At 30.2% G+C, this 23954-nt stretch overlaps 3 protein-coding genes across 11 annotated transcripts in view; 1 reads left to right on the top strand and 2 right to left on the bottom strand.

The window, feature by feature from the left end:
* The first annotated feature begins 652 nt into the window (after nt 1-652).
* LOC409483 (protein lin-54 homolog) lies at nt 653-5969 on the top strand. 3 transcript variants are annotated; one of them, XM_026444464.1, is made up of 12 exons: nt 653-967; nt 2263-2659; nt 2727-3047; nt 3151-3384; nt 3517-3732; nt 3833-3949; nt 4039-4176; nt 4254-4493; nt 4611-4816; nt 5101-5344; nt 5425-5624; nt 5699-5969. In XM_026444464.1, exons 2-12 carry the CDS (start codon nt 2273-2275, stop codon nt 5880-5882), a joined length of 2487 nt encoding a protein of 828 aa, XP_026300249.1. In that variant the 5' UTR covers nt 653-967; nt 2263-2272; the 3' UTR covers nt 5883-5969. The 3 variants fall into 3 exon arrangements, with proteins under 3 accessions (XP_026300249.1, XP_026300247.1, XP_026300248.1); XM_026444462.1 differs by having other exon boundaries at nt 3151-3402; XM_026444463.1 differs by lacking the exon at nt 653-967 and adding an exon at nt 1022-1165 and having other exon boundaries at nt 3151-3402.
* A 1064-nt stretch (nt 5970-7033) lies between these two features.
* LOC725656 (uncharacterized protein DDB_G0288805) lies at nt 7034-10268 on the bottom strand. Of its 2 annotated transcripts, none has more exons than XM_006565229.3 (3): nt 10159-10268; nt 8821-9700; nt 7034-8747 (listed from the first exon to the last, which is right to left on the bottom strand). In XM_006565229.3, exons 2-3 carry the CDS (start codon nt 9674-9676, stop codon nt 8245-8247), a joined length of 1359 nt encoding a protein of 452 aa, XP_006565292.1. In that variant the 5' UTR covers nt 9677-9700; nt 10159-10268; the 3' UTR covers nt 7034-8244. The 2 variants fall into 2 exon arrangements, with proteins under 2 accessions (XP_006565292.1, XP_016770927.1); XM_016915438.2 differs by having other exon boundaries at nt 9869-10178.
* Nucleotides 10269-13649: 3381 nt separating this feature from the next.
* Nucleotides 13650-23954, bottom strand: part of LOC410373 (leucine-rich repeat-containing protein 15) — a 121403-nt gene continuing 111098 nt past the window's right edge. For 5 of the 6 annotated variants that reach the window (XM_006565222.3, XM_006565225.3, XM_006565223.3 and 2 more), the window contains 7 exons: nt 19425-20070; nt 18910-19132; nt 18546-18685; nt 17823-17975; nt 16161-16341; nt 15897-16036; nt 13650-15699 (listed from right to left, as the gene is read on the bottom strand). In XM_006565222.3, the coding sequence (XP_006565285.1) occupies nt 15434-15699; nt 15897-16036; nt 16161-16341; nt 17823-17975; nt 18546-18685; nt 18910-19132; nt 19425-19776 (1455 nt within the window). In that variant the 5' untranslated portion in view covers nt 19777-20070 and the 3' untranslated portion in view covers nt 13650-15433. Of the gene's footprint in view, nt 15700-15896; nt 16037-16160; nt 16342-17822; nt 17976-18545; nt 18686-18909; nt 19133-19424; nt 20071-22478; nt 23157-23954 lie in introns of those variants that run through there. The other variant, XM_393853.7, reaches the window with a different exon arrangement.

The following is a 23954-nucleotide window of genomic DNA, read 5'->3' as shown; positions in this document are numbered from 1 at the left end:
TAATTTAATTATTAATTTACATATTAATTTAGACTTATATTTACATATTAATTATATTTTAAATATTAATTTACATTATTATATATTTAATATTATATTCTTTATTATAATTTCATCATATTTTAGCCGTCGAAATTAATAAAATATTTTATTAAATATTTAAATTTATAGTTTATGAATTCTTATAATTATTTTTTGTTAATAAAAGAATATATAAATTTCAAAATTTAAATTATTTAAAAAGAAAAAAAAATGAATTTAAATATTTATCTAATTGTTTTTCTTTATTATCTTTATCTTCTGATTACATAAAAATAACCTAGGTTATTAATTGATATTTATATCAATATACATCTTTGTTATGAAAAATTAATTCTAATACAATTATTTCATTAAAAAATCATTAATTGATATTTACATATATTAATTACTAATTACATATATTTTTGAAGTATAGAATTCATTTGATATTAAACCAATAATTGCGTTACTGTATGCATACATAGAAAATAGAATTTCATTTTTTTCATTTTAGAGATAAAATTTTTAATAAATATTATAGTTATAACAATACATAACTTTTTATAAAATATTTTGCATTCAAAATATTCAAGTTTTTGGAACACTTGGTTTTTTATTGGCCTAAGAGGGCGCTGAAGGGTTGACGTGTTTTTAGCCGCGGAAGGGTGAAAATGGCGAAATCGAAATTTGCAAAGTGCGCGAAAATATTGCTTGGTTTTGATGTAATATCTGATTGATAAAATAAAACATTCACATTTGATGAATTACATGTAAAAAAAAATTAACTTTATAATAACAGTGAACTTGTCATTCTCATTTCACTTTGAAATTTTAATACTAAACGACCTTTAGGTCTGTTTGTACACAGCGGTGCGTAGTGCACTGTGGGACAGCAATGGTGGGCGCGTGATTTTGAACAAATTCGAGATATTGAAGGAACACCCAGGTATGTATTATAAAACAAATTAATTTGCTCAGAAAACATTTTAGATAAAATTTAAATACTTCAAAAACATATGAGAAACTTTTTTGAATAATTTCTTAAAATTAAAATAAGCTTCGTGGCACGCCCCCACCCAGCACTGTATGTACCTGATATGAACTGATAAGTTATAGGTTAAGTTGAATTTTGTGAGATTATAAGGTGAATATTTGGAAAAAATTAATTTTTTATTACTATTTAGAATATTAAGAATTTAGTTTTCCTTCATGCATTCATGTCGATTTATTATGAAAATGTTAAAACTGTTAAAATGCATGCAGAAATTCAGTTCGCGGAAAATGGCGCGTTCAAGTAATAAATGGCGCTAATGTTCCTAAGTAGACTATCCTTCGAATTTTTCCTCATTATTCAAATTTTATTGTTCGAATTTTCAAAAATTCGAATTATACTCTGTTATTATATTGTTAAATGTGTTTGTAAATAATCCTATTGTTCTTTGGATTTAAAAATCATACATCTACTTCCTAAGGATTTGAATATTTGAATTTTTAAATTTTCGCAGATTCATTTCGTTTTTAAGTCATTTCATAGATCGTTTTATATTTTCCTGTTGATTTATAATATTTTTTTCTTTTTAGTGCGTAAGAACATGTGAAGCTTTATAGAAAAACGATTTACATTCTATGAATTTCTAACCTGTGAATGCATGAAATATATGTTTATAATGAAAGACTTAGACATCTGGAAAACTTTTTTAATATTTATAAAGTTTTTTTGACATATAATGAATATATATAATGAGGATATATAATAAAAGATATTAAATATTGCTAAAACAATTTAAAGTTTATAATTTAAAATTTTATTTTAGAATGTTTATATAAGTTTATCAATTTTTGTATCGCATTTGTTTTCGTACTTAATTATGTAATTAATTTCTAAGTTTCATGTATATATATATATATATATGAAATTTTTAGAAAAATAATTATTTTTAGAAATTCCTTTTTAGAAATTCCTTTTACAAAAAGATGTATTATATGCTTATATAATTATTCATGTTTATTTGAAGGAAAGTTTACATGGTCAAAAATATAATTAAATATTTAAACAAATTAACAATTATTTTATTTTAATTATATTGTAAATTTATATTATTTAACTTATCATATATCAATTTTAAAAGAGATATAATAGATATTAAGTATAGGTAGATATTTATATAGTAATTAAATATATATAGATATTTAGATTTTGAATAACATATAAGCTTCTCTAATAAATAATATTTTGAATAGGGACATAATCATGTCTGTAAATAAAGGGCAAAATGCTAGAGCATTGGTTGAACCATTAGCTCTTGATTCACGTACTCTTGGTGATGGAGATTTAAGTGCATTAAGTTTATCGCATAATAATGAACAATATTCATCAAATGACTTTGAAGCATTTGCAAATATTCAGGCTGAATTAGAATGCATGAATGCTGAAGAAGTTATGACAACTGATGAAGAGCATATAATAATAGAACGTAATATTCAGACTGAAACCATTGTACCTGATGTGGAAATGACTGAAGTTTCTGGGCAAGCTCAAGAAGAACATATTATTTATACAACAGCAAATCAAAATAATCAAAATATTGTATTTCAAACAAAACCAACGTTACAAAGGCTTCCTGCATCCACAGTACAGGTATAAAATATAACAATTATGTCTGTATCTTGATGTTTTTAATCTTATTTATTAATTTTTTTAATAGGTAAAATCAAATGCTGGTCAAGTAACACAAAGTCAGTCTATTATGATAGTATCTCCTGCTGGTGGTCAAGGTACTAGCCAAATTTTAAAAATTTCCCATCCATCAACAGCATCACATGGTCAATTACAATCATTAGCTCAGACTCTTATAACAGCAAAATCTGCTGATGGTAATATAGTTCAGTTAAGATCTGCACAACCTAGTAAACCGGTAATGGCAACTAGTCATTCAGGAAATATTACATTAGGTAATGTTCAAAATGTAAAAACAGCTCAATCAGCTATAAAACGGACTGCACAGAATACTTCTCAAAATCGAAATGTAAGATTATTAATGATATTATATTTATTATATTATTATATTTATTTTACTATATTTTAAAGATTTCAAATATTTAATAAGATTTTTTTATTCTCATTTTTAGGTGTATACAAAAATGATATTAACTGGAAATCAAGCTCAATCAGGCCAAGTTCTTATAACAAGTTCTCAAAATGAAAACCAGCAAACGCAAGCAATAAAATTTTTAAATAATAGTGCATCAAGCCAAGATGTTACAAGTCCAACAAAAACTATAACATTAGCACAAGCACAACAAATGGGATTACTTTCCACTAATAAAGTCCCACATATTTTACCCTCTTCACCACAGAAACAAGTGAGTATTAAAAAAAAAGTAAGTATTGCTTCCTTATTATGGAAAAGAAGGATAAAAAACTTCTTCCAATTAATAATTATTTAATAGAATGATTTATTAGAAATAATTAATTTATTTTTGTTTTTGTTAAAGGGAATAATTGTAAATAAATTAGTGCAATCATCAAGTTCTCAACCTTCTAAAATGACTATAGTTCCAAGTAATACAATAAAATCACCTACAAAAATATTACCAGCTCCTACAGTGAATACACAAATTAAATCTTCAACAATTTCAAATCAGCAGTCATTTTCTTCTTCTAATAAATCATCTGTGCAACAAAGTCCTCAAAAAGTGATTATAAGACAGGTTTGTTGATCCACATTTTTAAAATTTATATATTTCATAAAGCATGATATAATTTTAATATTTTCATTGTATTTATATTAATAAAATAATATATTTATAGAGTTCTTTAAAACCTGGAACTGTTCTTGGAAGTGGACAAGTTATTAGAATACCTGCTAATCAAAATATTGTAACTGGATCTAATCAAGTACATCAGATACAGATGCCTGGAAGACAAGTAATATTTTTTTAATTAATATTAATAAATTATAATATTTTAATATTATAATATTTGTATAAATTTTTATATAAACAATTCTTTTTAAGGTGCAATATGTAAGATTAGTTAGTACTCCATCATCAGGAACTACGAATGTTGTTACTGTAGGTAAAACAAAATCACAAACAACTTTACAAACAGTTGGAGTTGGTCAAAAAATAGGAGGTCAACAACAAATTGTTAAGGTTCGTAAAAATAAAACATATGATCAAAAACAATAATAGATTTATTTATATTTATAATTTTTCTTCAAACAAAATAGGTAGTTCCATTAAATACTAGTAATCAATCATTAAGAACAGTTGCACCTAAGGCAACATTAACAGGAAGTGGTCAAAGGTTATTAATTCCGGCAACTGCAACAGTAGGTAATCAATCTAAAAATGCAGTTGCTATTCCGGCATCTGCTTTAAGTCAATTAGCATCTGGACAAGCAGTTCTTTCAACTAATTCAAATGTAGGAAATATTGTAGTGTTACCAGCTCAATATATTCAACAACAGGTTTGATATATTAAATATTTAAAAAGAATTAAAATGAGTTAAATAAATAAATTGATTATTTATATTGTTTATTATGTATTTATAATATAGATATAATAATATTACTTGTGTTTGCAGTCAGCGGATGACGTAAAATTGAAAACTCAGCAAACAACAACCAATTTATTAAGTAATTCACAAAATTTACAGAGTTCAACAGGAACTTTATCTGTGGGATCTGTTATAGAAAGTAAAAGTTCTCAAAGATCATATACCAGTGTTGAACCAAATGGTATTAGACCAAGAAAACCATGTAATTGTACTAAATCACAATGTCTTAAATTGTAAGTATAAATTAAATAATAAAATATGTAATATATATATAATATAAATAATAGATATATAATATTATTATTAGTATTATGATTCTATTTTTAAAAACTGAACATCAGATTGCTATTCATTTTTTTTATTATATTGATTGCAGAATGATATAATAAAAACCAATATTCTTTAAGATTGTTATGTGGAGTAAGAAATATTGCATTGTGACATCAATAAATGATCATTTTTTTAAATCGTATTTTATTAAATAAAAATAATAAATTATAAATACATTTTATTGCAGATATTGCGATTGTTTTGCGAATGGAGAATTTTGTCATATGTGTAACTGTAATAATTGTTCTAATAATCTTGGAAATGAAGAAGAAAGACAACGTGCTATTAAGTCGTGTTTGGAACGTAATCCAAATGCTTTTCGTCCAAAAATTGGCAAGGGTCGTGAAACTGGTGATGATATACGTAGACATAACAAAGGTTGTAATTGTAAACGAAGTGGATGTTTAAAAAATTATTGTGAATGTTATGAGGTATCATAAATCTTAAATACAAATATTTTTGAGAGTAATTAAATATCGTTATTACTAAAATTTTTTTTTTATCTTTATAGGCTAAGATTCCATGCTCAGCTAATTGTAAATGTATAGGATGTCGTAATGTAGAAGAACCAAATCTAGAGAAAAAATCTTTAAAAGATCTAGCTGAAGCAGCTGAAGTAAGAACTGCAACACAACTTACACTAAACAAGACAAAATTACAATTATCAGAAATGGCTTTCAGACCTCCTGCAACATCGAATACGGGTGCAAGGTATATTTAAAAATATATATATATATAAATATATATAAATATATATATTTTTGACACAAATTTATATTTCGTAGGCAACCTTTTAATTTTTTAACTGATAAAGTAGTAGAAATAACATGTCAGTGTTTAATGGCACAAGCTGATGAAGCAGAACGTAATATGTTTGATGATGAAACATCACAAAGACTTATAATTGAGGAATTCGGTCGCTGCCTTAAGGAAATCATAGAATCTGCACATAAAGCTGAAGCTACCTAGCAGGTACATTCTAAGAAAAAGTATAATGTTAAGAATATTCAAATTTTGAAAACTTATTCTGAAATTACAAAATTGAAAATGTTAGTTGTTGGTACTTCTTAATTTAATAAATTGGCCATAACATAAGTGTTACATACCAAAGATAATGGTAAAGGGAATTAAAATATGTTCAACCGTTTTCTTATCTTATATCTTTAATAAATTATGTTAAATGATTTTTTTTTATAAATATAAATTAACTGTGAGTTTTTGTAACTTTCAAAATCATGATTTTAATTTTTATAATGTGATGCTAAGTTATCTCAAATTAAAAATCTATCATTAAATTATTTTTGTTTTTATTGGAAATTTGATAAAAAGAATTAAAATTTGTTTTTTTTTTTTTTTATAATATACAATATATCATTTAAAGAAAGACGGTTGAAAATTAACATTAGAACTTGTAACACAAGTGAATAAGTTATAAAAAAATATTTCCATATTTGTCAATTATATATATTTTAAAAATTGATTTTAATTTTGGAAATCAAGATAAGAGGCTAAAATAAAATAGTAAGAATCAAATGAAATCTATGCATTAAATGTTCCATGTTTCGTATTTGAATTTCTAATTAATTATTTTTATTACTATAAATATTCATATATTTTTATTAAAAGAAATGCATGTATTCATAAAATATCGGGGAATGGTGATGTTTTATGGAATATCGAGAATACTCGATTTTTTGATCGATAGGCAATATGAATAATAAGCTCAAAATGTGTTTAATGTAATAGTTTATATTGCTTAAAATTTTCATATTGTATATCGATTTAATATTTGTTTTAAATTAATAAAAATGATTCGCTATTTTTTCGGTAATACACTCTAGAATATTTCTGCGTATATTTTGCATTAAAAGTTTGTAAAAGCGAAACCTTAAAAATTTATAAAAATGATAAATTTATTTATGATAAAAACGTTAACATTATTAAAAATAATTAAGAAACTTGTGTTCAGAAAAATAAGAATTATTCAAGTTATTTCTCAATGATGTTGCATTTTTACAATTTTTTCTTTATAATTTTTGGTTTTTTCATTTGTAATATTAATAGATTTTTTTTTAAAAGTTGAAAAATTCCTTTTATTCCGTTATGTTATTTTTGTGTACTTTAACATAAGCTTAAAAAAAAAAAAAATATTGAAAATTCGAAACAAAAATACAAGTTTCTTCATGTAAATGTTTCGTATATTTTCTTATTAGGTTTATAACGATATTTAATATCGTATAATTTCAAATAATTATAAATTAATCAGTTTTTCTTGTTACACTTGTTGCAATAGAGTCATGTTTAATTTAATTATTATATGTAATTTAGTTTATGAAATTATTTAAATAATTATGATAGCAAATGATATTGCAGTGAATGAAAATTAATTAAGAATACAATTATCTAATATATAAATTGAAAATTTCATTGGTACGAATGAATGATTTTTCATCTTGCAATGATCATCATTGCAGTAGTAATATTATCTGTCTGCCATTAGGGGTGATAAAAGTGTAACTTTTATGTAGAAAATTAATATAAAATATATAGAGAGTTTATATATTATATTATATATAAAACTTGTATAAGAACAAATGTAATATAGAAATACAAATATAAATATATATTATATATTCATAAAATTCGTACTTCAAATGACAATGTTTATTTTAAGTATATAAAATTGTACAGACTTATAATTTAATATTATGTGAATTAAAATATAATTTTGGGTCATCTCTTAGATGTCTCAAAAACCTACAATAGAGAAAAATTATTCATACATTTCTACTTGTTACATGTCATTTGTATAACAAATCAAATATAAAAATATTAATTAAATTAATATTAAAAATTTTACAAAAATGTGTATGTATAAGAAAGTACTATGTACAGATAATATTCATATATTTAAATATATCTTTATAATTTGTCTCTGTACATAGGAAAAAATCTGATATCATAAAAATTATTAAATAATTTATTATTTTTAATTTAGAAAAAATTATTTAAATATATTCAAATTAAACTAAATATGTAAAAAATTACAATTAATATGTAAAAAGTTTTAATTCAGTTATGAATTCGAGTAGAATGTAAATAGGCAATAAATTATAATAATAATTATATCTTGTTTGATATCAGATTTTTGAAGTGGTTTAATTAACATTAAAGTGTATGTATGAAGAAAATGTATGTATATACATGTCAAACACATATAACTTTCAATAAATCTTATGTTTACATTGCAAATTGATAATTCATTGAATTACACATAAAAAATTTATTCTTATATAAAAATACATATATTTATTTATATTAAAATAATATATTAAAATTTCACTATTTTTTTAGTTTTTTTATCATCTTTTTTATCTATAATATTTTTTTGTTCTAAAGATTCTACATTATCATTTGTAATTGTATTTACTGTAATTATATTTTGTTCCTTTTCCTTAATTAAATCTGGACAATCTTTTTTTAAATGTGTAACATCTCCACAAATTTTACAAGCACCTCCCTGAGGATAGATTCCTTTAGGATTATCAGGACATTGTTTAGAAATATGCCCTTGTTCACGGCAAATAAAACAAGTTGCATATCTATATTCTGTTGGCTTAGTTACTTTACATTCAAAATGTGTATGTTCTGTCGATCCACATTTATAACAGATTCCAGTTCCTGCTTGTTCTGATCCAAGCTCAGGGCAATCAGATAAATTATGTCCAGCTTTACGACAATGGAAACAAACACATTTCTTAATTCTAGCCAATGCTTTTTCAGCTTTTCTTCTTTCTAATTTCATTGCTGCATCTATTTCTTTTTGTGGAACGCCTAAAAAAAAAATATATAAAATGTTGAAATGTTTGAAATATATAATATAAAAAATATATCTTATATAATCTACCTTTCATAATCATTTTCTGTTTTAAATCATTTAATCTATCTGCATCTTCTTTTTTTACTGGAAATCCATCAAATTTTACAATTTCTATTTCTATACCATTGATGATTATTTTTGAGGATCCTAAATCTGGTTTTCTTCTTTTGTGTTCTTTATCATCTCGAATTTTTGGTGGTTTTTTTTTCTTTTTTTGATTATCAAATTTTTTTATGCCAAATTTATTTGGAATATTCTTATATTTTTGTGATTTAGTGACAGAATTTTTATTAAATCTTATTGTTTGATTAATTTTTATGTTCCTGTTATTGTTTGTATTCTTTAATATAAAATTATCATTATTATTTTCTGTAATATTAAATAAATTTTCATTCAAATTTTTTTCATTATTATATTTTTGACGTTTAAAAGGTATAACTTTCTCGTTTTGTGATTCATTTGATAATATATCATTTTTATTTTTTTTAATTTCTGAGATATCTTGTACATTCTTTTTTCTTTTTTTATTTAATTTATCTAGTGAAATATTTGGTTTATTAATATTTGTATCATTTTCTATTTTTGCTTGATTTAATTGTATCTTTTGGTTTTTTTTGATGTTATTTGTCATTAAATCTTTTCGTCTTTCAGAGTTGTCTGGAAATTCTGCCCAGGAATTATTAATGCTTTCAATCTCATTGGTTGTAAATTTATTTTGCTTATGTTCTAATAATTCTTTAACAGATTTTGTTTTTTCAGAAATTTCTTGCTTTTTAGATAAGTTTTCAATTAATTGTTGTTTCATTACATGCCATGGAGTAGCTTCATTGGGTATTCTTTCATTTGAAGCTTTTGAACCTTTAGCTCTTGCATATCGAGTCATATTTTAAAAATTAATCGAAATTATCTATATTTTTAAAAAATTAAAAATTATTTTGTTACTTATATAATTTTTTAAAATTAAATTATAAAATATTTTAATATTTTATAATATTATAATACTATAATAAAATTAAAAAATTATGAGATAAAATTATAAAATTTTTATATTAAATAATTAATGAAATTAATTTACCGTTTATTAAAATGCACGACTATAAAAAAAAAATGTATATATTAATTCAAAGTCACATTAATAACATTCAAAACTATAATATTTAATTGTTACACATGAAATAACCTTTACATGAATAATATTGTGATGTACAGAGACATGATATTCAATGTATTTTTATTATATATCACGAAATCATCATTCTAAATATTTAATATAAAGTCGAAAACGTAATATCTATATTTTTTAAAAATTAAAGATAAAACATTTTGTAGTTTAAAAAAAAAATAGTGGAAAATGACATCTCATACCTCACGTTTCGCCAGGAATAAGTATAGATAAAAAGAGTACGTATTAAGAAAAGGATAAAGATAGAATAAAAATATTGAAATCAACGCCATCTTCAGAGTGCCGCAAATGAAACACATGTAGAAAGGACAGAAAATTGATAGAAAAAGATAGAAATAGAATAAGAATTAACTACTAGCGCCATCTTTTGAAGATAATATCTCTTCAAAAATAGAATAAGTTTTAAAAACATTCAAGAGATGGTGCTGATTTTCAATTCTTATTCTATCTTATCCTTTTTGAAGAGATATCTTTAACACTTAAGAGATGGCGCTAATAGTTAATTCTTATTATATTTCTATCTTTTTCTATCAATTTTCTGTCCTTTCTACATATGTTTCATTTGCGGCACTCTGAAGATGGCGTTGATTTCAATATTTTCTTATTATCTCTATCCTTCTTCCTCTCTCACAGATAAACTCTCATTTATCGATAAAGAAAATGGAAGAAAAATTATAATGTTTATATGCTTAGGTACTTTTTATTCGTTTTGAAAGTTTCACATATACACGTTAATTATTAACGACATAATAAACAATGACATATAGACATTAGAATCTGAGTAGATGCCCGTACCGCGGACTGGTTGCGAGAAAAAGATGTTTCATAATACATATCACGTAATCATTATCATTATAATGACCATATATATAAATATATATATATATATATATATATATATATTATATATATATACATATATATATGTAACAATATTTATAGACATATACAGACGAATTTCATGTGTATCTATGTTTTATATAATATTTATATTTATATATTTATATTCATATTTATATTTATACGTTATAACACCGATATGTCATTTTATTAGGCATGGATTTCCCGTGTGCGTGTGTACATGTATGTATTTTTTTTTTGTGATAAATGCACGCATGTGTACCAATACTTGTTCCTATTTCAGACAATCTTTATGTGTTCCTTATTACAGATTAATTACTTATATCTTAATCAAAAAAGAAATAACATATACATATATATATATAGTAATAATATCCATAGAATCTATTATACGTGTATCCTATGCTTGTAAAATTATATGCTTGCATGCTCGTGTAATAAACGTGTCTATGTTTGTATATGTGTTATAATCAGCAGTATGCAATAATTCTAAAGTGAGAAAATGAGTCTCTTCAAACGAGTCGTATGATAAGTAACGAAGCGGACAGTATCGAGAGAGCACCGAGATATATTAGAGCGAAGATATCCACCGAAATATCCACAGTAAAAACAAACAGAGACAAAGAGATTTGGGAAATAGAGCATAGCTCGGTCTTTCAGGTGTAAAGAGGATTTTTTGACTTATTTATATTCTTTATACGCTTTACTTGTTCGTTCATTTTTTTTTCTTCTTTTTTTTTCTTTTTTTTTTTTTTTGGTTTCGTTAAATTATTAATGTCTCTTTTAATTTATATTTTTAATATTATACGTGTATACGCATCTCTGTATGTATTACGTGTACGTTAAAGAGAGAGATTATCAGAGTATTACGCGCTATATATAATTGAAATAAATATGTGTATATATATTTATATTATGTATAATATGGCTATGCCGTGAATGGCTCGTCGGCTGCGCTTGCAACGACTCGATCATTGTAAGACACTGTACAAAAATACCGCTTATAATAATTAGTAATAATAACAACGCAGCCGGCGAGACTAAAACTTACGGCCATCAGAGATATGTCTCGACATGGTTCTTTGGGTGCCTTCAACGCGAATATGCGCAAGTGACTAACCCATTTCATCGTTCTACGATCACCTAAAAAGGATATGTTTCACTACACTGAGTCAGGAGTCCCGGTGTTCTTTATCACTAGTGCTAGTATCAATATATAGAAATTAATACAATTAAGAAGAAATTTATAATTATAATCATATGTCAAATTATCAAATATTATATATTAAATTATCAATATATCAGATTAATTATATCAAATTTTTTTTTTTTAATTTAATAAATAAATATATACTATTGTCGATAAATAAAATGAAATAGAAAATTAAGAATGTATTGCTATAATTAACATCATAACAAATACGTTTGTTTATTTTTCTACTTTTTCCCTTCGATTCAGTCTTTAATCTTGGGATCTAAACTCCTGTCTCACTGGATAAGTGCATCTATGCTAACGTTACTATTTTCTTTATTTCTGTATCTACTGATATTTTTTTGTCAACTTATGATCATTCACATACTATTGTTCGAGCGAACATTTTACTTTTAGAAATTTAATAATCGATATTAATTTAATATTTGGAAAAAATTATTTTTGATATGCCTCCTGCGGATTCTAAGCTATATGTAGGGCCTGCAAAGAATTCCATTCGGCGTATCGTTTAAATCAAACTTAGTATCTAATATCGAATTAAATTTTTATTATATATTATTTTTAGAAGAAAATTTTTTTAGAGGAAAATTAATATTGGATAAATGTCAAATAAATGTCAAATAATTAAATAATCCATAATCGAAATAATTCGCTCGTAACAATAATATGTAAATAATCATCTTGATATTTTCATATCGATGAAACTTCTTAGAAAAAACATCCAATGCGTATATGTATATATATATAATATATAAGTATATAATATATCTTTGATGATCGTAATAATGTGTATATATGTAACATACATATATTATATATATATATATTAACAAATAAATTCTCTTAAATCTCATACGTTTACGATCTTTAAAGATTATATCAGTGAAGCCTTAATCAACTATTTTTTTTACAGGTAAAATTTTGGGCGTATAAATGATATGTGTGTGTTGTGTGATTTGGCACGAACCTTTTTTTTCTTCTCAATCGAAGGAGATAATTTTAATTTTCGTTCCTATATAAAAGAGTAAGTCGTAGTAAAAAAATAGCATTTATCGAAATTTATTGAATATTAATATATAAGAATTTTACTTAATTAAATAATAATATCTATCTTATACAAAACAATTGATACGATTAAAATTATTCGTATGTATATATATATTTAAGAACAAATTTTAAAACAAAAATTTTTCAAGATCTCCTTCGATTTTTATTAGAATAATGGTTCGCGTCACGTAACATTATTATTATTATTATTATTATTAACCTAATTTCGGTATGCAAGTATTATTACTCGTAATATTAATGCCTTAACATTATTACTCTCTTATTACTCTATATTAATTATCGAATAGTAAAACACAATTTACTTTCCTCGTGTAACACTTGCTTTCACGATATATTCTACGTTTCGTGAATAACGCATTTTCAATATCATAATAATCATCTCACGCGATATAGTGTACGAAAGGTGTTCGATGGTATTATTACCAAGTTTTTCATCGATATTTGTATTTGTTATAACCGAGTTCCTAAAATTATACATATAACCTCTATATATCTGTGACAATATAATATTACAATGCAGCAGGATTTGTCTTTATACTTTCTTCGTTTCTATTCGTCAACAACAATTCGAATTTCTCTTCTATTTCCATATTGAAAAATATTACAACAGTTATCTTTTGACACGCCTTTGACAAGTATCTCGAATCAACTTCTCGAACACGTTTCGCAACTCGAAGATAGAAGCATTACGTGTTCGCACGTCACAATCCTCGCGTTGGTTGGGGAAGAAGGGGGGGGGGGGGAGGAGGAGGGAGAACTTAAAAACATCTAGTTGAAATTAAAGATCGTGCGGCAAAAGCGTAACTGCGACGTACACTATCATTTTATAACGTTTCATCGTTGCGGCGTTGCTGAAAGGCGGTTGTAATTTTATGACGCGCGTATATAAGTGTCGACGTTTAGAGTGGAGCAGTGGAGATCACAAAACAGAAGCGACGAGCCATTTCAATGAATCGTGCTCTACCGGAATTGACAAGTGTCGGTTTCCTGTTGAGTATATTATTACGTTCTATCAGCAGTCGTTATTTCATTTCGACTGGCCGCTCCTTTGTGAACGAAGTTAAGCATTTGAATGATATCTCAAGATATCACCGCCAAAGACATCGAGTTGAAGAATTCGTTTGAATCGATCCATGCAATTATCCTGACCGTTTTGATCGAGTGTTTCTTGATCCAGTTAATCATTTCTGGAAATAAATATCGATAAATATGGGATAAATATATCAAGATACAAAAAGAAAAAAAAAGAAATAGAAGAACGATTAATTTAGAAAATTATCGTATACTGGCCCTTGTTAGTTAATGAATATATCCGTAACTTTCAGCAACAATGAAAATCGAAGAGTGACGTTCTACTTTTTATATCTAGACGAGACTGTGACGTACGAAGTGCAACATTAAGAAATGTCGATGACTTCGTCTCAATGATACCAGGAACGGGTTGATATGTATAAGATGAATGTCCGTGGATCATTAAAATGGCTAAACTACAGACATTCGAATTTTCTATCGAATTTATCTACTATGCATCTCGCATCTTCGCACGAGCTTTAACAGACATCCATAAAATACTTGGCAACGATCTTGATATGTAACGTTCGATGAAAAAGGCTTGTACGTTTACTACGACATGGTAGGGCCTTTTTTCACCCTGTTATCGTTCGAGTTTTTCACCCTTTCTCCCTTTCCCTTATCGTTCGAGCGTGGTTTTCGATTTAAAAAGATTAGAATCGAACGCTACGATCGAAGTAGATCAATCGATCGAGATAATTATTCCATTAATTCGATCCAATTAATTTCGTCCTTCGATTTTCGATCGAACGATATCGTGATCAATGTGTGCGAATATATACTCGTCGATTGTTGATCGTTATGAATCACACGGTTATTTCGAACAAAAATTTCGAAGATGGATAAAAAAATTTTTCGAAAAGTCTGACGGAATCGTTCATCTTCCAACGAAAAAAAAAAAAAAAAAAAAAAAAAAGAAAAAGATCGATTTACGTATCGATTTTTGCAAGATCATATAATTTCTCTCGCGATAATTTTAATCGATCGATCGGTTTTCTCGATACTTCTATCAACAGCTTATACAAAGCTTAAAATCGGGATATCGATCGTTCAATCGTGTCGCGTCTCCGCGACCGTGACACGATTGCTCGACGATGGAAACAAGGGCGATAAAATTGGAAGGAATGCGGGCTTTCGAGAGACGAAGGATGCGTCGGTAAGGTAGATTTTCGCGCGAAACAAGGGCAGGTTCGCGTTTTGGGAAACTGAGGTGTCCGAGCGCGTCACACGATCGGACATCGCAGTTAGAGCATAGCAACGGCGACGATCAGTAATCGCAACATCGTGTCGGTGTAAACGTGGCAGGTGGCGATCGACGAGGTTCTCCCAGCGTTCTTCCCCACGCAACCCATTCTCTCCAACGGTATATTCTGAACGGAATACTCTCGGTTCTCGCTGGACATCGTGCACACCGTGTGCTTCCTCGACATCCTCTCGTCGTCCTTGTCGCGCAGATTCCCCAACCAAGTGGAATACCATCGTAGCTCGCAGTCGCAAATCAGGGGATTGTCTGTGAAAAAGGAAAAGGTTTACGAAAGAGAAAGATAGCTCCTCTTCGTTCACTCATTTTTCTCCCTCATAATTTCAAATTCGATATCTATCTATCTATCAACGTGTCAACAATTCTAGGCGGAAAATTAATAAACTTGATAAACTTTTCCATCGCACGCTATATAGATAAGGAAATCACGAATCCTTGACATTTACCCGTGATATCGATGTGTCGCAATGTGTCCACGATATTTTCAGTCACCTCCTCCGATATATGGGCGATCTTGTTGTTTTGCAGATTCAACGTTTCCAACGAGTTCAAATTTTCGAACACCACAGGTGGCAATATTTTGATCCTGGGAAACAGAAACGTCGTCTCTTTTATGATGAAAAAGAGAGAGAGAGAGAGAAAATATATGATAAGATAAAATTGCAGGAGAAATATCGATTCGTTGAAATAGGGAAATAATAGGGAATTACAAGTTCTTCTGGAGATTGAGAAACGTAATGGAGTCCCCGTATCCGGTGAAAGCGTCCTCCGAGAGCGAGCTAATGTTATTGGCCTTTAAATCGAGATGACGTAATCGATGTAGACGGCGCAACGCATCGCTCGGCACCGAGTGTAAATTATTATCGCCCAGTCGCAAATATTGCAGGTTCTCTGTAAATGGAATTAAAAATAAAATATGCATCAACGTTTCATCGATGACACGGCGCGTTTATAAATTAAACGGAATTAATCAGGATGATAATTAATCGCCGGGAGTGAGGCAACAGTGTGGACGGATAAGCTTCCCTTTTAGGTTAGTTTTTACAGTTTTCTTCGAATTAATCCTGCGCCTGTTATTATTCGCGTTTGGAAAAAGGTGTTGTTCGATCGCAATTAGGAAATTTTCCGATTCGTCTTTGCGAGTAATTTTTTTTTCTCTCTCGAAAATATCGAAAGGAAAGCGAGAGAGGAGAGAAGAGGTTATAATCGAGGATATAATCGGGGAAAAAATTTAGAGCAAATAATACCTATTAAAGAATTATACGTGGAAACCCATAAATATGCAAATATTTGTACCGTGAACAACGGTATGCAACGCGTAAAACTGGTTTTTCTAACGATTTTTTGTTGTTTACAACAAAGTATGACTCGCTTGGATTGGTGTTGGCATCGATCGATTATCGGAAAAGTTTATTTTTCGAATACATCTTGTTCCTTTATCTTCGTCAATCTCGATAATCAACGTTTTTTTTTTTTTTTTTTAAATCAAGAGGGATATTTTATAATATAAAGGAAATGCAATTATCCACTAATTATATATCGCGTTATTTTTTTAAAAGATTACGGAATCGTGTAGAATCGCTTTGTGCAGGAATCGCCATTGCAACTCGACTCGTGCGACATGCAAATTTCAAGTTTTTCCCCGGATTCGTCTCTATTCTAAAATTCTGCAATCGAATCGAATCGAAAACTCGTTTGTAGTCCAAACGAACGGACTTGGCTGTACATTAGCAAACAGAATTTTCCCGTCATTTTCGAATCATTATTATTAACCATCGTGTTTACGAAAAGCAACTGTTCTTTGCACCAGATTCGCGAATTAAATATCAAATATTTTAAAATTTTCATCCATTTATCAAGTGTTAAACCAATTATTATTTCAAGTTTACGATTTAAAAATTGAAAAATATCAAGTATCCTTTGAAGGATACGTTAATGTTTATGAAAAATAAGAAAAAGAGATAATATTTTCACATTTCCTTTCTATTCTCTCCATCACTACAAAAAAAAGAAAAAAGTTCAAAAAATTCCACGAATCGTTCCTTCCATCCTTTCCATCCCTTACATTTCTCCCCACTACTACTACGAAGTACTCGAGTTTGATTTAATTTCATTTCGCGTAATCGTCGGACAAACCGATTAACCAGTTACAAAACCGTAAACTGTCTCTAATAATATTCGGATGATCGTGTTCAGTCGAAATGAAACGGGAAACTAGGAGGGACAGATCTCTCGTCGTAAACGTTTAATGGAAAATCAGTGGGATTAATCGACGTATTATACGGGAGGGACGTGGCGAACGGCAGAAATAATAATAACGTTTCGAGTCGCGTACGGTTCGGTCAAAGGAATCGCGTGGAAATTACGCTTACCCTCGAGGCCGATGAACGCATTCGGATCCACGTGGGTAATTTGATTCCCGTCCAGTTCCAAAGAGTTTAATTGCGTCATGTGGGAGAAGACGCGGGCGGGTACCTCGCGGAGCCGATTGTGCGCCAATCCTAACGAGTCCAGGCTTTCCAGACCTGGAAAGAAGAAAAAAAAGAGAACACGGGGAAAAAGAGAGGGAATAGTTTAGTAGGCTCGTCGATATACTATTTGATCGACACGAGGATCGATATATAAACCTCTCTCCGTATCAATTTCGATCGCGTAAGTCAATTTGTACGTTTCGTTTCAGAGGATTTTTATCGGTATGGAAGGTAATAGGTTTTCGCGTTCGTGAACGGATGATGGGATTATCGCGCGAGCCGATTTCCAAGTGGAAGGATATCGGCCTCGTGCTCGATCGATCAAATTTTACGCCAAATTAATTTTTCATCGATTTTTTCCCTTTTTTCCTTCCCATCCCGAAGAGAGAAGAAAAATGGGATCAACACTATTATGCTATATTTCGAATCATCCGTGCCTTTTTGCGCGAATTCTCCATCTGCGTAGATGGAAATGATAAATAAAATAAAAAAAAAAAAATAGAAGAAATATGAAACGATTTAAGTATTACGAATATCCAGGAATCGTTCACAGGATATTTCGAGTGGTGATAATCGCGCGAGAAGAAATCTAGGATGAGAATTACACGGGGAAAATGGACGTACCTTCGAAATCACCTTCCTGAATGGAAGCGATCCTATTCTCTTGCATCTCCAACTTTTTCAACATATTCAGAGTGCGGAGCGCTTGCGTCGGCACTTTGGTCAACTCGTTTCCTCCCAGATTCAATCTCCTCAGCTTTCGGCTATAATTTCCATTACAGTTTTTTTTTTCGTTTCATTTGTTCTCGTTTAACATTTAACGAGAGATTAATAGACAGACAGTTATTTAATCAACTAATATCTCTCTCGTCGGATTCAAAATTCGCGACATCTTGTCGACAAATATTTATGCATGCATGAATTTAATATCTATTTCTTTAGTGAGGTAATTGAAAAAATAAAAAGTGAGAAATTTGAGAAAATTTACTCGTGCAATCCCGTGAAGGCGTCCTCTTCTATGGTGGAGATCTCGTTCTCGTAGAGGGAAAGAATCTCGAGGGTGTCCAACCCGTCGAAAGCATTTTTGTGAATGGCCTTGATCTTGTTGCGGTTCAAATTCAAGATAAGCAGATGGTGAAGCTCCTTCAACGCGCTAGACGGGATCGAGGCCAAAGCGTTTTGCGAGAGGTCCAATTGCGTCAGCCCACTTCCTATCGAATAAATCGAGCCAACAAGTTAAAAAAATTCATCCTCAAACCAATCCTTTATTCTTCTTCTCTCTTTTCATACCATAACCAAACACGATCGTCGATAATTTTATTTTTGACGATATTTTTGATTATTTTTGATTATTTTCCATAGCTATAATAAATCGTGGACAAAGGATCTTTTAATTTTCCATTCGCATTTTTCCTCTCCAAACAAATTGAAAGATACGAACGAAAAGATCGATGATTATAATTGATCAATTTGGGAAATATTTTGAAAATATTATGTTCTCACCGACGGAACTCAAGGAGGATTCCTCGAGCTTGGCCAGGCTGCTGTTGTGGATGGTCAGATGGCGGATGTCGAGGCCGAGGAACACATAGGGCTGCAACTTGGGCAGACTGTTGTGCCTGAGCCTGAGATAGAAGATGACAGTGTTGGTCTTTCCTTTGAGAGAGCTCATCACGCCGGAGATGTGAGACAGATCCGTGTACTCGCATATTATGTCCAATCCGGATTTCTTCAGGGTGCAGGAACAGGGCGAGATTTCGGTGTGAGACGGGCACAGTTGCGATATTTGTGCAACGCTTATACCCGTCATCACACTCGCTGTCCAAATCAGTGTCCATAATCCGATCTCCTTCATCTTTCCTCTCTTTCCCCTCCTATCCTACTTTCCTTTTCTTCCCCCTTCTTCGTTTCTCCAAATTTTTCCTCCCGAGGATGCTTCCGTTCTTTCTTTCTCTCGTTAGATTTCACTTCGAAAGGAAGGATTTTTCGTTCGATTCTTTCTTCCTCTTCCTCTTCTTCTTCGGTTCCTTCTCGCTCTTCCTTTCCTGTTGCTTCGCCCTCTCCGTTCCTGTACCTGCAGCCTGCTACTTAGCCTCTGCTCTTCTCATATCCATTGTTCGCTCTTCCGCGGTGCACCGGTACACCGAGTCTGGAAAAATATTTTTTTTATTTCTTTTTTTATTCTTGTTATTATCATCTTTATTTACTTAGGTTTAATTAAATTTTTATATGTTAGTTAAATTTATATACGTCGCATCGAACGATCGATTCTATTTATTCTTCTTTGAAGAAAGAAGAAAGAGATGTGATAGAGAAAGAAGAAATATAAAGAAGAAAGGAGGATATAACGAGGAGGGTAATTTTTAATTTTTCAATTAAATGGAATTTTCAGGGATTAATATGGGGGTAAATACGAGGGAGATAATTTTATATTTTAAATATCGCCATTATTACATCGAATTCGAATTATCTTTTTTTTTCGTCGACTCGGTTGTTCGAGTAGATTTTATAGGACGACACTGGATCGATCGTTTGCTTTAGGTGGCAAATACCGGGTGAAATATCATTCTCGGTTTTCCAATTAAACGCGATCGTGAAACGCGGTGCTCTTTACAATTACGAGTGGCCGTAATTAACTCAGCAGGAAATTTCATAATTAGCTATGATCTCTCTGTTCAGGTGTATCGCAACCATCTGTAGAAAACAAGTTGATTTACGAATCGCGAGAGCAACAACATTATTTCACGCTTTGATTATCTCCCTTCACGATTGCGAAATTTTTATTTATATATTTTTATCAACTTTGTGAATTTGTTCGATTCATGCGTTCGAAGAAAAATCGAGATATATTATATTTGTATAATGCACATCTTTTGAAAACGAATTAAAAATTATTAATACTCGAAGAATTTCATTTTCTCGCAAAGAATAAAACAGTTTCGTTGAGTCGTTGAGAATAGACTGAAATTATTGACTCATTTCGTGTATTGTTCCGTGTAAAATTTATTTATATACGAGTGTCACGCTCGTTCTTGAATAATAATTTATCTTGGAGACGACGTTTCCATAAACAAGCATCGTTCCAATTGATCGGTGTGTGAATTGCGCGCAATCGTGGAAAAATGCGTATCGACTGTGAAAACGACTGATACTCGACGTAACGTTTCGAACAAATGACGAACAATCGTTTCGATCGAACGATAAATTGAAGAAATTTCAAACTTCCGTCTTTTATTAAACGAAATTCCTCTCGTTATCGTTTTTCTTTCCCCTTCTAAATATTATTTCTCTTTACAACAACGATTATTGCCAAATAAAATATCAATTCCAATTTTCCATTTATCCTAGGAATTCCACGCTTCTACGCGCCACAGTTTTTTTCAATACAAATTTCTACGACTCCAACACAGTTTTGGAGATTTTTTTTCACACGGTGAAGCACGCTCGAGGAGAAGTTTCTGTAAGCCGCGCGTAAAACGATATTTTTGATAAAAAAAACAAAATACTATCGAATGTGCGTTTTCTCTTTTTTCTCTTCGTTTTTATATACAAAAATGTGTAATATTTACTTTTTATAATTTGATTCGCGCGTCGAGAGAATTCGAAGGAAAAGTTTTCCAAAAATATATGTCCCTGGACGCGCTCCCGAGTGTGCTATCGTTTTCATCCCCTGCTGTTTTTACTGCCACCTTGTATTTTTTTTTTTTTTTTTTTCCCCTCTCTTCCACTTCTATAACTTGGACAGAGCTCAGGGCGACGTCGCGGTAAATCGAAGGAAAAAGTTTCTTTGTCCGGGCATAAAAAGCAAGGAAACGAGAGCGAAAGGAATTATAGGAGAATTAACGGTACGAGAAGGGAAAAGAAAAAAAATATTTCGTCGCATCAACGTTCACCGTTTTTGATATTTTTATCTTAAGACGCTACAGATTTTTTTTACGCATCGACATTTATTTTTATTACGCAGCAACAGTTGAATTAGAAGAATTCGTTTGAACAGAAAGTTTTAGAATTCTTTTTCGTTTCTTTCTTTTTTTTTCTTTTTAATAAAATAGATTCTTTTAATTTTCCGTAATGTAAAAAGCGTTGTTTGTTAAAAAGTGTAACGTTTAGCGTTGCAAGGTCGTTTCAAACGCAAACAAGGTTTTTTTTCCCTCCGATGGAAATGGAGAATTCGCTAAAAACGAGAACTTTTTTCCCCCCCGGGCTAAAAAAGTGGTTGCTAATTGTTTAATAAATGAGGAATATCTTTAACAAACGGAAATTCCTTTGTGAGAAAATTTGTTTAACGAAAGAAGCTATTATTTGGAACGGGATACTTTCCTTTTTAAACAAAACAAGAAACTTTCCCCCTTGGAATACAACAAAACTCTGTTCATCGCGATAAAGAAAAATCTATCCAACGAATAAAAAATTTTTAATAAGATTTTCTCGGCGATTTTTTTAACATAAAAAAAGAAAAAAGAAAATCATTTCTTCGATAAAAATCATAAAATTATACATTAACAAGATAGAGTGATAATTTTTCTTAAAAAAAAAAAAATAAAAAGAACCACGTACCGATCCATGTAGATCCCTTGACGGTTTCCTTCGTCACTCGCGAGATACTCTCGTTACGAAACTGCGAGGCGGAACAACGACGTGCACTCGCGTGATCACTGGTCATCGCTTATTGATGTCACTGCGTATCAAGAAACTTAGCCGTTCGCTCGATTAATCAACGACACTGAGATTATCAGTGGGGTACACAGGGAGGAGGGAGCATAACGACACACTTTTCTTGCATCCACCTCTTGCAACTGTGTCACATAATCGCTCTCCGAAACACGCCTTTTCTTTTTCTCTCTCTTTTCGCACCAATTTTCACGGAAACCAATGTCACCAATTTCCTTCACAAATGATTTCTCACGACATATAATTAATAACACTATAATTCTATAATTGAACCAGAGATCGCCAATTAGTTACAGAACCGTACAGTTTTCTTCTCTATTTCGCTCACGTACACCTTAACCGATCGCATCGCGAGAAGAGGCAGAGCACGAAAGCAGTGGCTTCTTCGAAAGAAGATCCAGAAAATCGTTCCAATCCTTCGATCCAATTATCCCCTAAAAGGGATTCTCAAACGCGTACAACAACGCCTCCCTCGATTTCCAATTATTCCTCCTTCGCTTTCCATCTCTTTTTCGATCCAAGTTTTTCTCTTTTCAAGACGAAGATTATATATATATATATATATACTTTTGTATACCCGATATATGAAAATTTTCGACGATGGAACGCGCGTTGGCAAACGAGGAACGAAAACGAGTGACGTGCTCGGTACCAGGAGGCGGAGATCTGACCCGGGTGTCCGTTGGCATCATCATTGGCCGGTTAATGGGCGGCTTCCGTCCAGGGGGGATCATGGGATATACGCACGGCAACGTGGTGTGTCATAAGAGCGATACTCTTGGGCGTGGATCGCCAGTCACGCGGTTTATTCGTCAACCGCGCGTGCATTTGCGAGGAACGTCCCAAATTGTTTCGCCAATTCTCCATCCACGCGTTCGTCGGGTTAAACCGTGCACGTGGTGATATGTCGGATCTGTTATTGGAAAGTTTTTTTTTCCTTCTTAAAGAATCGAATTTCTGCTTGGTATTTAATAAAAGTTTGATCGAAGAGTTCTTTTTTTAAAATTTCTTCTTCTTTTTCCATCGTCAATTGTTATATATTTGGTATCTGGTTTGTGAAATTGGAAGAAGTAGGATGATAATTAAAAGTTGAAAGTGGGTTCTATGGGTTGATTCGTGCGAATATTCGTGCGAGTTTCGAAAGTAAAAATTATTTCCTTTCTTGGAAATCTTTCGAAACGATCGAAAGTCGTGATTCTATCGGAGACAAAAAAAACTTGAAGCGATTCGAAATTACAGAGTTTATTATTAAATTCCATCCGTGGAAAGGCGATCGATCATCCTATTATTGTTACATTTTTAAATCAATTTTTCTACTTCTCTCGTTGCGAAAAACGTTTCGAATTTTTGTTAAATCGATTA

This window comes from Apis mellifera, linkage group LG12 (genome assembly GCF_003254395.2).
Source record: "Apis mellifera strain DH4 linkage group LG12, Amel_HAv3.1, whole genome shotgun sequence".
NCBI lineage: Eukaryota > Metazoa > Arthropoda > Insecta > Hymenoptera > Apidae > Apis > Apis mellifera.
The sequence above is the reverse complement of the archived record's forward strand: the minus strand, read 5'-3'. Positions and strand labels throughout refer to the sequence as shown.

What these genes read in the sequence shown, in the direction of transcription:
- LOC725656 (XM_006565229.3), bottom strand. Translation starts at nt 9,676, where the DNA reads ATGACTCGATATGCAAGAGCTAAAGGTTCAAAAGCTTCAAATGAAAGA. An exon ending in ACAGAAAATGATTATGAAAG is followed by an intron (nt 8,748 to 8,820) that starts GTAGATTATATA and finishes TTTTTTTTTTAG; the next exon opens with GCGTTCCACAAAAAGAAATA.
- LOC409483 (XM_026444462.1), top strand. Translation starts at nt 2,273, where the DNA reads ATGTCTGTAAATAAAGGGCAAAATGCTAGAGCATTGGTTGAACCATTA. An exon ending in AAAAAGTGATTATAAGACAG is followed by an intron (nt 3,733 to 3,832) that starts GTTTGTTGATCC and finishes ATATATTTATAG; the next exon opens with AGTTCTTTAAAACCTGGAAC. An exon ending in GTCAACAACAAATTGTTAAG is followed by an intron (nt 4,177 to 4,253) that starts GTTCGTAAAAAT and finishes CAAACAAAATAG; the next exon opens with GTAGTTCCATTAAATACTAG.